A 13,831-nucleotide genomic window follows, 5' to 3' on the forward strand; every position below is an offset into this window, starting at 1 on the left:
ATGATAGCTGGGGACACCTTTGTAGAGAGTGCATGGATATAAATACAGATGGAGCTAACTGTGTAAGGAATTAATTACAAAGGTACAATTACAGATGGGGTAAACTGGATAAATATGATATGGAAGATAAATTAGAGCTAAAAATATTTATATGTTGAGATTTTGTAGATATTCTAGTTGGAATATGCATTATGGATATACTGGAGGAGTTAAATGGGGTTGGATTTAACAAACATTGGCTTTTTCCTGCTGTTTTTTTAAACTGAATATGGTTTTACTTTATGTTCGTAAAAGCAGTGCATAATTGTGAAGTTTAAGGAAAATGATGGGTTTTAAAAGTATAAACAAATAAACTGAAAAGGTGGCATGCACTTGTATTCAGTCCATTTAAATGTGTTACCTCTAGATAAAGTCCCAACAGTTGTCTCCTCATTGGTAAATAAAGCCTATTTGAGTGTAGTTTAATCTCTATGTAAATACAGCTGGCATGGCCATCCACCTAAACTGTCAGGCCGGGCATTAATCAGAGAAAGCCTTCAGATCTATGGTAACCCTCGATGAGCTGCAGAGATCCACAGCTCAGGTGGGAGAATCTATTTACAGGACAATCAGATGCACTCCACACCGACCCCATGATGAAACATGGTTTTGGTCAAATCCTCCTGAGAGGATGCTTTACCTGGGCTGATTCAAAGCTGAGGGGAAGTCGGATTGAGCTAAATACGGAGCAAACCTACTACAGGATTGAGATTGAAGTTGAAGATCACCATCAAGCAGAACAACGACCCTAAACATACAGCCAGAGAAACCACGGAGTTGTTTAGATCAAAGGATATTCATGCTCTAGGACGGCCCAGTCAAAGTCCAAATTCCAACTGGCAATCTGTGTCAAGACTTGAAAATGTATGTTCACAGAGCCTCTCCATTCAATCTGCCTGAGAATCAGCCATTTTTCAATGACTAGCTGGTTAAATGTTCAGTCTCCACGTTTGCAAAGCTGGCAGAGACATGTCTAAGAAGACTTGTAGCTCCTCCTGTGGTGTGTATAAAGTACTGACCTAGGTGTCTCAATACAAATGAACTGATTTTCTGAATGTCCATCCATCCATCCATCATCCATCCATCATCCATCCATCATCCATTCATCATCCATCCATCCATCATCCATTCATCCATCCATTCATCCATCCATCCATCCATTCATCCATTCATCCATCCATCCATCCATCCATCCATCCATCATCCATCCATTTATCCATTCATCCACCCATTCATCCATCCATCCATCCATTCATCCATCCATCCATCCATCCATTCATCCATCCATCCATCCATCCATCCATCCATCCACCGTATTAAATTAACCCAAAGTGGTGGGCTGATTTAAAAAGGACATGCACCTGAATACAGACCATAAATGCCAACCTAAACCAGGTGCTGTTTAAACAAAGCAGAAAAGTGCAAAGTTACTGAGGAAACAGCTATCTTGAATCAGATGATCAAAAATGACAGAAATAATCTGCTCAATCCCGCTGTTTTTATAAAAGGGAACAGAGACAGTTTTAATTATGACTGAGCTGGAATAAAAACCCCATGAGCCAGTTCTGACACTCTTATTTCCTACAAGAATAATGCTGAGTTAAGAGTAAAGAGCCCATGATAGCCGTGAGATATGCAAACAATAACAGGAGCATGAACACACAGAACAAAAGAACACAAAGAGAAGACATAAGAAGAACTCACATAGCCGTAAGCTGAGTATTCTCTACATAACAAGTCAACATGATTTTACCTTCAACACACAAGTCAGACTAGACAGCCTGCACCCCGGGGCAAGCTTCCCTATACTTTCTACTGCGGATAAAACTGATGAAACATCAACTGCAACTTAATTAAGAGACCTGAGACAGACAAAATAATGTCAATTAGCATCATAGACATACATCATGTGACTACTGGTTAAGATTGCAGATATTGTTCTCTAAACACATGCATCTTTGAATGTTCTAAGAGCTTCTTCATAAAATAAATGAATACAGCATGTTTGAAAATAAACACACCTGGTGGACTGATAAGTATAGCGGGATAAAGGATGTATGAACAGGAACAGAATACAAACACTGTGAAGATTAAGTCTGAAGGAGGGAGAAAGGAGCGTAGGATGGTGGTCTGCATTGGGACGGAGGTGGGACAGCTGCGCCGGGGGGGGGGGGGGGGCGGCAATCTTTCTCTGTGAACTCAATCTCCATATCAAACAACAGTCCTTTTCATTAATCGATGCTTTTTCTCTGTGGATAGTGCTTACCAAGTTCTTCTGACAGTGAATCTAAAGTCATGGTGCAGGTTTGGGTGACAGGGAGAAGACAACATTACAAAGATGCATGTGTAATCAAACAGAGAGCTGAGGACAGAGGAGGGGTAACTTTCTCATGATCTTTCCCATCCCATGAGAACTTGCATGGAGCTCCAGACTGAGGGCGACTGACGGTTATTTTATATTTCTACCATTTACCATTATTTACACCAGCAACTGTCACCTTCTCACCAAGCTTCTAGCTGATGTTCTTGGATCTCCTTTAAGCCATGTGCAGATCTACTATCTTGTCCACAATGTCCTTAGACAGCTCCTTGGTTTGTTTACGGTGGTGGGGAGGTTAGAATGGAATATAATGATTCTCTGGACTGATTTGTTTTATACACATAACAAGTTAGGGTGAGGAGTATCTGTAAATGATGAATTGATTGATTTATGTGCAACATGGGTACAGAACTAATCAGTAGGAGCCAGGATGCTGGTTGTTGTAGGAGATCACTCAGTAACATAAGCCCAGTTTTTACATTTTAGGCATGCAAAAATTCCAAGATATTCTGTCTCTCCACAAAAAAATGAACTAGCAAAAGAAGTATGACCAGAAATGTTTTGTCAGACACAAAAATCAACCTTTTTCTTGGCCATCGCAGTTCGCAGCCCTAAATCCTACAGAAAACCTGCGACAAGACCTGAAGAAAAGAGAACATAAGAGCGGCCTTTTCCACCAATTCTCTGTCTCTCTGCTGGTCAGCTTCTCTAAATGCGCGTAATGGAGAATGTGACACTGGGTTTAGACTGAGTAATAGTTTCCCTGTGAAGGCGGCGAACAGGAAGTGACAGGTAAGACGGCCTCCAGAGACCTGTGTAATTCCACACCGCTGTGTTTGTGTTGTACACCACTCAATAGGTAGCCCACTTAGCCTGGAAGGCTGCTGAGCAAACACAATAGACTTCACAATGGGCTAATCAAAGTGCAATGGTAATGTGGAAATACAGAGCCGTTAAATGAGAATACGCACACAGAATTAGAACGGAAACCGCTAACAGCTGCACTTTCTCTCTTAGCACCTAACAGAATTCCCTTAAACTTGAGAGAAACCTTTAATAAAGTACTTCTGTGCAATATGAGTGTATGTGGAGGCATGCTACAATTTCTTATTTAAAGGTTTCATTTGTTCAGTTTAATGAAAATAAAAGATGTTAAATATAAAAGTATTAACAGAAAAACAGATATTCTATTACATAAATGATGTTTCTCTTACCAGGAGACACCGCCAGCTGAAAGTGATGCAGCTTATTCTCATCAGGGAAACTTGCTTTGCATGTACCTGCACACAGTCCAGACAGTGGTGGGACAGAGCATGACAGCGTTTAGAGTCAGAGGTCTGAATCATACGCAGCAATATGTCTTTGTGGTATAAAAATCTGCACACATTTAGCACATTTTTATTTTTATTAAAGCCCACTGAAACCCCAGTTTATCCCTAATGTTAACACTGAAGAGATTCATAGAGTGCCTGTAGGTGTCCCTGTGGCACCACATTCCCCCCTGGTGTTCGAGGATAGGTACTGCAAGCAAAAATTAATAATTGCAGTGCCTTTTTTCAAAATCATACTGATGTGTTTTAAGTTGTGTACTCTACCTGAACAGTGCAGCAACGACCACTTAAGGACAAACTGTGTTCAGTTTAGCTTAAAAACACAAAGCTGAGCCTCTATTTTAAAATGAAAGACATTGGAGAGAAACAATGTTGGCCATCAAATTTCTCTTAAAGCCACATAGAAACAGGAGTCAATATTTTAAGACTAATACATTTAATTTCCCTATCCCCTGTTTGGTTTACAGAGTAACACACAAATAGTGCAATGGGCCAAAAATATAACTGGGTGAATGTAAATATACCCTAATAACTCAAAAAGGCTAAATATTTTTACTGATTTGGGGATTTGATGTCAAAGAGAGTGTCAGAATGTCTTACCCATCATCACTTCGCAAACCCTTTTTGTACTAACACATTGCTATTTTGCCCCATACTACTTCTATTTTGTACCTGTAAACAAACCAGTTTGTACCAGTATATCTAACTATTGCATCAGTTTTGTGGCTAGGTATTTTCCTGTATTATGGAGATAAATAGTCATAAAAACACTCAAATGTCCAGTATAACTTAATTTAATTGTATACAATCTACTGAAACGTTTGCATTATACAATTATAAGTTTGCATTTGGTTTGCTCCAGTTGACTCTCATGTAAAATGTCAGATTATAATGTATTTTAATGATTTTGGAGAAAACCACAATTTTCAAAGGCAGTAAGAAAACAAGTCACGATCCCCTCCATACCTACTGCACACATGTTGATACAATAAGTTGTTTTCTGCTTAATAATGAATGTGATGAAGGTAGTCGCTGTAAATACAGATCAGCAGAATGTCAGGGTTTATGAAAGAAATAATGTTGTAAGGATTAGGCTGTTGACAAACACCAATAGACTTTGCAGTTACTTAAAGAAAGTAATATAATCACAATAAATGTCCCCAGTTTACAAAAAGAAGTGGAAGGTGACTTCCATCTAAAAGGAAAGATGAAGAGCATCTGAACTTTGACAGCCTCCTATGTCCCTTAATTCAGAAAGAAAGAACGATGTTTTTATTCTACTCCCAGTCCCAGTGACTTTGCCTTGACCAGAATATAAAGCTGTATAATGCATGCATACTTACTAGGGAGATTGACTTCAAGTTCTGCAACTTCTGTTGGGACAAAAAGAAGACACTGAGTTAGAACAAAGCAAAAAACAAATAAGCTAAATATTGAGGATCTTTGAAACTGAGGTTTATATGGATAAATCTGTTGTGTGAGTGTAGATTGGATTTAAAATGAACAGATGTGAAATGTCTCTTTCTGTTTGATTTCGCTTGTTTGGGATAATTCCTTTGAGCGCTGTGGGCCCTGACGTTTCAAAGTGTTTGGAACAATGTGAAATTAGGCCAACAGCACTGAGAACTAACACTCCCACACTTCTGCTTCCGAAATGAAGTTTTCCCGCATAATGTCTAACTAGGAAACTGAATAAGAAAAAAAAAATATTGCATACAGCATAATGTAGCGGTGGAAGAAAAGTGACTGGTGCAGTGAGACAAAAGATGAAAGCATGAGCAGGAAATAGAGCAGAGTTGATTTTCTGCTGCTGGCTCTTTTTATTAGGTTCTGTTTTGTTAAACATCTTTTCAGCCCTGTATGCTGCTGTTCTCATTTGATTCAATTAAATATATTTATTAGGAATACATCTAATTAAATGGATTCTCAGGGGAAAACAGTTTTTAGTTTGTTTTTATAACTTCAATTCCTTCCACCTACAACAGAAAGCTAATTAAGAGCTTCCCAACAGAGTTATTGTTTCACCTAATGAAGCTAACAACATGCAGTCGACATAGAAATTATGCCTTTTTAATGATAAACTTTAGTTCTCTGTGATAAACTTTCTACAGCATATTGCCAAAACTATTCGCTCACCTATCCAAATAACTGAAATCAAGTGTTCCAATCATTTCCACAGGCGTATAAATCAAGCACCTAGACATGCAGACTGGGTCTACAAACACTTGTGAAAGAATGGGTCGCTCTCAGGAGCTCAGTGAATACCAGCGTGGTACTGTGATAGGACGCCACCTGAATATTCCACAGTCAACTGTTAGTGGTTTTGTTAGAAAGTGAAAGCGATTAGGAATGACGGCAACTCAGCCATGAAGTGGTAGACCATGTACACTGACGAAATGGGGGAATCAGATGCTGACTTGCAAAGAGTTTAGAGATCAGCGACTTTCTGCAGAGTCAATCAGTAAGGACCTCCAAATTTCATGTGGCCTTCAGGTTAGCTCTAGAACAGTGCGTAGAGAGCTTCATAGAATGGGTTTCTATGGCCAAGCAGCTGCATCCAAGTCATACATCACTAAAAGCAATGCAAAGCATCGGATGCAGTTGTGTAAAACACACCTTGACTGGACTCTAGAGGAGTGGATGCGCGTTCTCTGGAGTGACGTATTGCATTTCTCCATCTGTTAATCTGATGGACGAGCCTGGGTTTGGCGGTTGCCATGAGAACAGTACTAAGTTCCAGTGAAAGGAACTCTATACGCTTCAGCGTACCAAGAGATGTTGGACAATTTAATGCTCCCAACTTTGTGGGAACAGCTTGGAGATGGCCCCATCCTCCTCCAACATGACTGTAAACTAATGCTTAAAGCAAGGTCCATAAAGACATGGATGGGAGAGTCTGGTGTGGATGAGCTTGACTGGCCTGCACAAAGTCCTGACCTTTAACCAGATAGAACACCTTTGGGATGAATTAGAGGGGAGCTGAGATCCAGGGCTTCTTGTCCAACATCAGTCTATGACCTCACAAATGTGATTCTGGAAGTATGGTCAAAAATTCCCATGAACACGTTCCTAAACCTGGTGGACAACCTTCCTAGAAGTTGAAGCTGTTATAGCTGCAAATAGAGGACCAACGTCATATTGAACCCTATGGATTAAGAACGGGACGCCACTTCCGTTCATATGCGAGTCGAGACAGGTGAGCAAATACTTCAAGCAATATACTGTATTTCAGTCTAATATGAACCAACAATATCATACATATACTTTCAATAAGAATCTATTCTTAAAATAAAGTATTTATTTATTTACTTAAATATCTATTCATTTCCACACCGACTTCCATTTCAATTTACCTTTTTATTTAGCTATTTAATGTGTATTTTTTATATCAATATGTATTTATTCACTTATGTACTTTTTACTCGTATAAATTCTATTATTTCTACATAAATTCATTTAAATAAAAAAGTTATTTTTTCACTATGCATTTTTTTAAAATTCTATTTAAATATTTACTTTATTAAATCTAAAAGTTTTTAACTAACTTAAAAAATAATTTCCTTAATTATTTTATGACCTATTTATATATTTAATTATTTACCCAAATATTTAGTTCAATATTTATTACACACTTCATTACAAACAGTGTGCTTATATAGGCACCTATAACTAAATCAGATACTGAACGGCCTAATAATAAAAACCTGCATGAAGTTACTTCTTATAGTGCTGATTCAGAGGTGAGTGCATAAGCAAAAGCAAAGAGCAGGTTAAGGGACAGAGAACAATGGAAACTAAAACTGAAATATTCAGCCAGTCTCAAGATGCTACTCTAGAGTACAGGTTAAGCAATAACCTAACGAAAAGTCTTGGGTACCTTTGGTCAGGAGGCGGTCCCTGATGGAGACCCTGTGGGTGGAGTCAGAGGCTCCAGAGGCACGGCCTGTCTTTCCTCCATCCTCCTTCTTCAACTTGCTGGCCAGTGTGAGCATGACTAAGCTGTTGCGGCACGCCTCGGTCTGCACTACGCCACACTGTGTCAAAAATCTGCAGACAAAACAAATCACAATGCTTCATGTCATCATAGTCAACACAGATATTATTCAAGTATTGGCTTAATGTGTCAAATTGTGCTGTGAAAAACGATTTGTCATCTTACACATTTCTTCAGTTTGTTTGTCACCATTAAATGTTTGTGGTCATAATCTAATGTCAGACGAAGATGATTTGAGTAAATACAAACTGCAGTTTCCAGATAAGGATTTCATTTATGAAGGGGAACAGCAATTCAAATCAACCTGGCGCTACGAGAAAACAACAACATATTAACATGTTGTTCCACCCTGAGCACCAATATCAGCCATCAAGCAATTACAATAACTGCAAATATGTATTTTTTATCACTGTAAAGGAACACTGTTTTTGCTGAAATGTTTTAATTCAGACCCTTTAGAGGAGGTTTTGCGCATTAACAGCCTGTTTAAAGCCTCTCACAGCATCTCAATTGGACTAAAATTAAGACTTTGGATAGGCTAATTTATTTTAGAAATTCAGAGATAGACTTGCTAGTGTGCTTTGGATGATTATTAACCATTGCTGTGTTCAATTGTCCAGTTTTGGCTTTTTGTCCTACTCAAAGATCCAACGGCAACCCATTTTCTTTTTTCTGACACACTAACATGGTCACAATGCCTTCAGAAGCAAAACAGGCCCACAGCACCACAGATCCTCTGCCTTACATAACGGTGGGCATGTGGGGCTTTTCTATATATTGCTATTTAGTTTAATGTCAGAATAAGAATGACTCCACATGTTTCCTCTTATGAGGGTAGGACAGAAACAGATTTTTCCTTGCATTCCTCAAAAGCAACATGTTGGCATGTAGATCGTCATGCATGTAGTCTAGTGGTTGTTATGGAGACTTGGTGACCTGAAGTCGTGCCTCCTTGCTGCAGTTCTCACACAGAAGAGTTTAGAGGTTTTCTTGTTACCTTTGTGGGTCAGAATAAATGGTGGCTAACAGAAAGGGGCCTCATTAATTGTACAGGAACTGTTGTTGGTGCCACTGTGAAGGACCTTTGGACCACTGTTTTGCAATTTTTAATTTGATTAAAACAAATTACTTGATAAAGGGGATTTTTTTACCCCGCACTGAATAAATGTAATCAAATTATGGTTTGGATTTATCTACATTTTTCAGTGTGAGATTACGTTACTGCCATAAAATGATTACAGTTGTTTTAAGACTTCTTACACTTTACATTTTACACCAGAGGTACAAGTGGGTGTTTGGGGGTAGGGAGGGTCAAGTGCAAGGGAAGCGGGAGCTTTCATGAATTTTCCCTTCTCTTCTGCAGTACAGCAACAGTCGTTATTTGAAGCATAATGTTAAACACTGAGTGAAAATATTACCTTTTGTTTTATTTGGCTGGTGACAGGTTTTAATAACTGGAAATCTCCTCAATCCTCAAATGCATCATAAATTCTCTGATTTGCAGTTAGAGCCACTTTCTGAAGGAATAGATGTTAAAAACAAAGTTCTTAAGACTGTTCTTTCTTTATCTGGCTGTTAATTCTTTCAGTTTCTCTGCCTCCAGCAGCTCTGAATATTATCAGGTAAAGATTAAACTTCTTCTGTAACTGTGTCCATGTTCTCATGAAAAGAGTCTGTTGTTTCTGGGAGCTGTACAGATAAAATAGTCAGGGGAAATTATGGGTGACACAGTTGCTTCACTGAGACTGTTTCTCCAGCCCTTATCACACAGCAGTCCCACCATATCAGCCACAATAAAGATGTACCAATTAAGCCAGGGACACTTCTGTTTTGTGGCTCACACAGGCTGAACAAAGGTGGCTGAGCGTAACAAGACGTGAACATACCCAAAGCACTTATCCCACACAACCAATATGTTTGAACTAACCAAAAATAGATTGAGGTTCTGACCCGTAGTGCATGTGCAGAGTGTGCAGTAAAGACTTGCTGTGGTATAGCTTTCCATTGCTTTTTGGATGAACAGTCTCCTCAGCAAAGCTGTTCTATGCTTACCTTCCACAAACAAGAGAGTAATAAACCGGGGCTTAAGCCGTGCAGAAATCCCCATATCCATGCAATTAGATTATGAGATATTAGGGCGGATATTAAGGTTAAATGCTGTATTTAAGGAGCAGCGGTTTCTTTTACTTCACCATAATACATAGCATAAAGTTGAAAAACAACAAACAAACAAAAAAAAACAATAGGCTGATGTAGCTATGTTAATACTACATACGTTTTGCTGAGCCCAGTGGAAACAGCATCCTACAAAACGTTTCACCTTGAGCTTTCCCACAGTTTGTTACAAGAACAAACCTCAGTGTGTTTTAAACCGACACAAAGCAGTGCATACACATGAAGCAGCTGGATAATAATCAATGAATTTCACAACTTCTTACAACAAAAACATCTGAAAAGTATGGTGTGCATTTGAATTCAGCGTCTTTTACTCTGATGCACCTAAATGTGCCTTCAGGGGTCACCTAATTATTAAACGGCGTCCTAGTGCTTGTAATTTCAGTATAAACACGGTAGTTCTGTCAATCCCTCAGAGGTTTGTTAGAGAAAATGATTGAACAAACAGCTTCATAAAGAGCAAAGAAAACACTCTATGTGGCGGTAAGCTAACTCTGCACATCACGCTGAACACACCATGCCCACAGGGAAACATGGTGGTGGCAGAATAATTCTGTGGATAAGCTTTTTTTACAGCAGTGACGAGGAAGCTGGTTGTAGATTAATATGTGTTAAAATGGCCTAATCCAAGTCCAGACATGAATCCAATTGAGAATCTGTGGCAAGACTTGAAAATCAATGTTCACAGTCACTCTCCTTCCAATGTGACCGAGTCTGAGCTAGTTTGCAAAGAATGAAGAAACATTTCAGCCTCTACATGTGTAAAGCTAGTAGAAACATAACCCAAAAGACTTGCAGCCGTAACTGCAGTGAGACGTTCTACAAAGTCTTTACTTAAGGGGGCGGAATACAAATGCACATCAAACTTTTAAAGTACTCATTATTTCCTAAACTTGAAGTTTATATGGGTAGGAACACGTTTGCAAGGCACTGTGCGTTCTTCCCAGAATATTAAATGCAACTACTCGCTTCAGTGTGTGAACCGCTAATTAATATACAGGAATCTGCATACAGGAATCTGTACAAGCTGAGCAGTCTCAGGGAGAAGCAGAGTGAAGGTATCAGTTGTCTGTCAGGCCATGAAATGTGTGTCACTGAGACTGAATCAGAGCCCACCTGCCTCGGCTGTCACTCACTGCACTCTGACATATTTCCATAACACTGACTAACTTGGTTGTTAGTCAAAATGCTGCAGGGGGGTAACAACAGGTTTATGCACAGATGTTCCTGAACGGGAGAAGTTGAAAACAAAAAATTGAGCATATATGAAGTTATCATACAGGCATGAGAATCAAACACTTTAGCATTTAGTTGTTTAGCTTCTAAATAGCACGATTTTTGGGGTGAGTTTTTAAAAGGAGATCTTGTACAATCATTTTCCAGAGTTTCTAAATGGCTTTCGAAGTTTGGCCTGTGATTGGTCTTCTGTCTAGACGAAGTAACTAACCATTTTTATATTTACAGACATAGATATAGTAACAATGGCAGTGACTGCAGCCTGACTGCCATAAAAAAATGATTTCTGTTGAAAACTTTGCCACACTCTGGTTTTGCATTTGCACCCAACAGTGTTGCATAGCTATTTTAATCCTTGATGTATTTTAATGTTGATGCTCGGGGTTTTCAAAGTACAGTTTCAGTAACCAGCTTATGAGCAGTTAATATCTATATGTTATAACTCTTATGAGTTCTTCATTTAGAACAAATCCAGATTAGCTGGTCCCACATGCAGAGACCAAGACCAAAGCATACTTCTAATATCTAAAGACAACTCCAACTCAACATATTCAAAGCAGTTTTTGCACCTTTAAACTGTGGTCAGTGTATTTACACAGGAAATGTGAGTAGGAGGTGGTGTGCTGCCAATGGTCTTCCTGTGTGAAACGGGAACTGGAACTGTTTGTGTGAAAAATGTTAAGACTTCCCAGTCAGGGTAACTATTAAATATAAGAGCAAGTGGTGTAAGGTTTTGACGGTGTAAAGGAATAGAGGTCTACTTTGGTGTTTGACCCTCTTAAACTATTAACTTAACTAACTCTTAAACTGTTTACTAGTCTTCTAATCCTTTTGAATTAATAAAGTATTTTTGAATTGAACTGTACTGAATTTAGATTCAGCTTCCTGGACCAACTAATCAGGATTTATACTAAATTAAGATGTCGACAGAGCTATCCACAGCAGCTAAGATATAACTGCTTACAACCTCAACATTTCGAACTCCCTGTTTGAAATGATATAAATATTATCTCTCTGCATTCTATTATATTTGGCCAATGGATGGACTTTAACTGCATCTGATGTCCAAACGTGATAAAGAATTTAGTGGTTAAGATTTTAAAAGTTAAAAATCAAGTAGAGTGATGGCGTTTAGTCATGAAAAATCAGACACAAAAGAGTTTCCCCGGGAAAGTCAAAATGAAAGTGGCTTCTCTGTCCAAAAACAAACGCACCTCTCAATCATTTCCATCATCTGTAGTAGGCGGGTCACAGAAACTGCTTCATTGTTCCATTATCACGTTACCACTCAGTGCTTCTAAAAATGCTTTTAAATAGCCCTGATAACTCTTTTATGTTGAAAATGACCCGTTTTGAGTGTTGAGACTCCTTTAATCAGGATGAGCAACAAATTATTTTGTTTTCCGACATTTTTATTGGGTAAACGTGTTTCCACATACAAACATACAAATGGCCCGTTGGAACAAATGACGTTTGTATTCAGAGGCTGTACTTAATATATATTTAAGCAGAATACATTCATGCTCTGCAAGCTAATATTTAGCCAGCTGAATGAACTTCCACTGTGCCTGATTTCCAAACCGGATATAGGATTTTGTGATCAAGATGCTGAAGCTCACAGTGAGTGATGACAAAAAAACACAAGAGTGAGACAAAGTTAATCAAAAATTACAATTTAATTTAAATTACAGCTATAATTTGGATGGTGCTGTAGAATACAGATGTTCATCTTAAATATTTGTTTTAGGGCTCAATACAGTCAAAAAGAGTTGCTTTTATTTGACATGTATTCCAAAGACGTTTCCAGAGTTTAAAGAGATGAGCGCTGAGTCATGCTGCATGCTACATTGTTTTTTTTTTAGGTCAAACCTAAAAACTGTACCAGCTATATATTCCTAATTGAACTTAACTGATTTATTCAGGCAATCATAGGTAGTTTAATAAATAAAATGTCGAACAGTCCAAAAACAAAGAGATGACCCAAGAGAACAACCTATTCTTCTGCTAGAAGGATCTCAGTATCAGGACAATAATATAAGTTGAAAATCCCCCACCACATTTCAGAACACTTCCTTTAAATTGGCGTTATAACACTTCGCTAACGCTGCAATAGATACACAGAGGCAGCGGTTTACACCAGATCAGGATGAATCCTCAAACACAGACAAAATGTTTCATTTTTCAAAGGCGAACTTTAGCTGTAACTGCATGAGATTGTTTTGTCTAAGCTTTGTGTTGGTACCTTCCGTCTCTCCGAGCTAACGCTCTGTGCTACACCATAATTAGCCGCTGTATTCCGGTAAACCCGCCTTCAGGAACACCGCAGCTGGGCAGCAGCAGACGCCTCCAAACGGAAAACGACTCAAAAACCGGGACCCGGGGATCTGCAAGTGCTTGGAAACCGGTTTAGGAATCAGCTGTCAGAACTTCGCTCCGGTGTCATGGGCAACGGAAGCGTAGCAAATGCTTGTTCTTGTTGTTGTTGTCCGTGTGGATACACAGAGAAAGATAAATAGTTCCGCGGCGCTTCAACTTCAGTCCCTTTCAAGAAAGTTGACCGTAATCAAATGATGTACAGTCATATTCAATACATTTCAATATTAATGAAAAGGTCATTCATTTCAGTAACACAATTCCCTAAGTAAAATATGTTATATAAATTATACACAGAATTATGTTTTCCGCTTAAAGCTAATAAAAACAAGGCATTTAAGAAATGAATATTACATCAAACCA

The 13,831-nt window shown here is 38.6% G+C and overlaps 1 protein-coding gene across 1 annotated transcript in view; it reads right to left on the reverse strand.

Annotated features, from left to right (window-relative positions):
- The window catches only part of ube2f (ubiquitin-conjugating enzyme E2F (putative)), a 53,269-nt gene extending 39,693 nt beyond the window's left edge, over positions 1-13,576 (reverse strand). The window contains exons 1-4 of the mRNA XM_047371654.1: positions 13,338-13,576; positions 7,568-7,737; positions 5,034-5,063; positions 3,574-3,639 (exon numbers count right to left, since the gene is read on the reverse strand). Coding sequence (XP_047227610.1) covers positions 3,574-3,639; positions 5,034-5,063; positions 7,568-7,682 — 211 coding nt within the window. The 5' untranslated portion in view covers positions 7,683-7,737; positions 13,338-13,576. The remainder of the gene's footprint in view (positions 1-3,573; positions 3,640-5,033; positions 5,064-7,567; positions 7,738-13,337) is intronic.
- Between the last annotated feature and the right edge of the window lie 255 nt (positions 13,577-13,831).

This window comes from Girardinichthys multiradiatus, chromosome 7 (genome assembly GCF_021462225.1).
Source record: "Girardinichthys multiradiatus isolate DD_20200921_A chromosome 7, DD_fGirMul_XY1, whole genome shotgun sequence".
NCBI lineage: Eukaryota > Metazoa > Chordata > Actinopteri > Cyprinodontiformes > Goodeidae > Girardinichthys > Girardinichthys multiradiatus.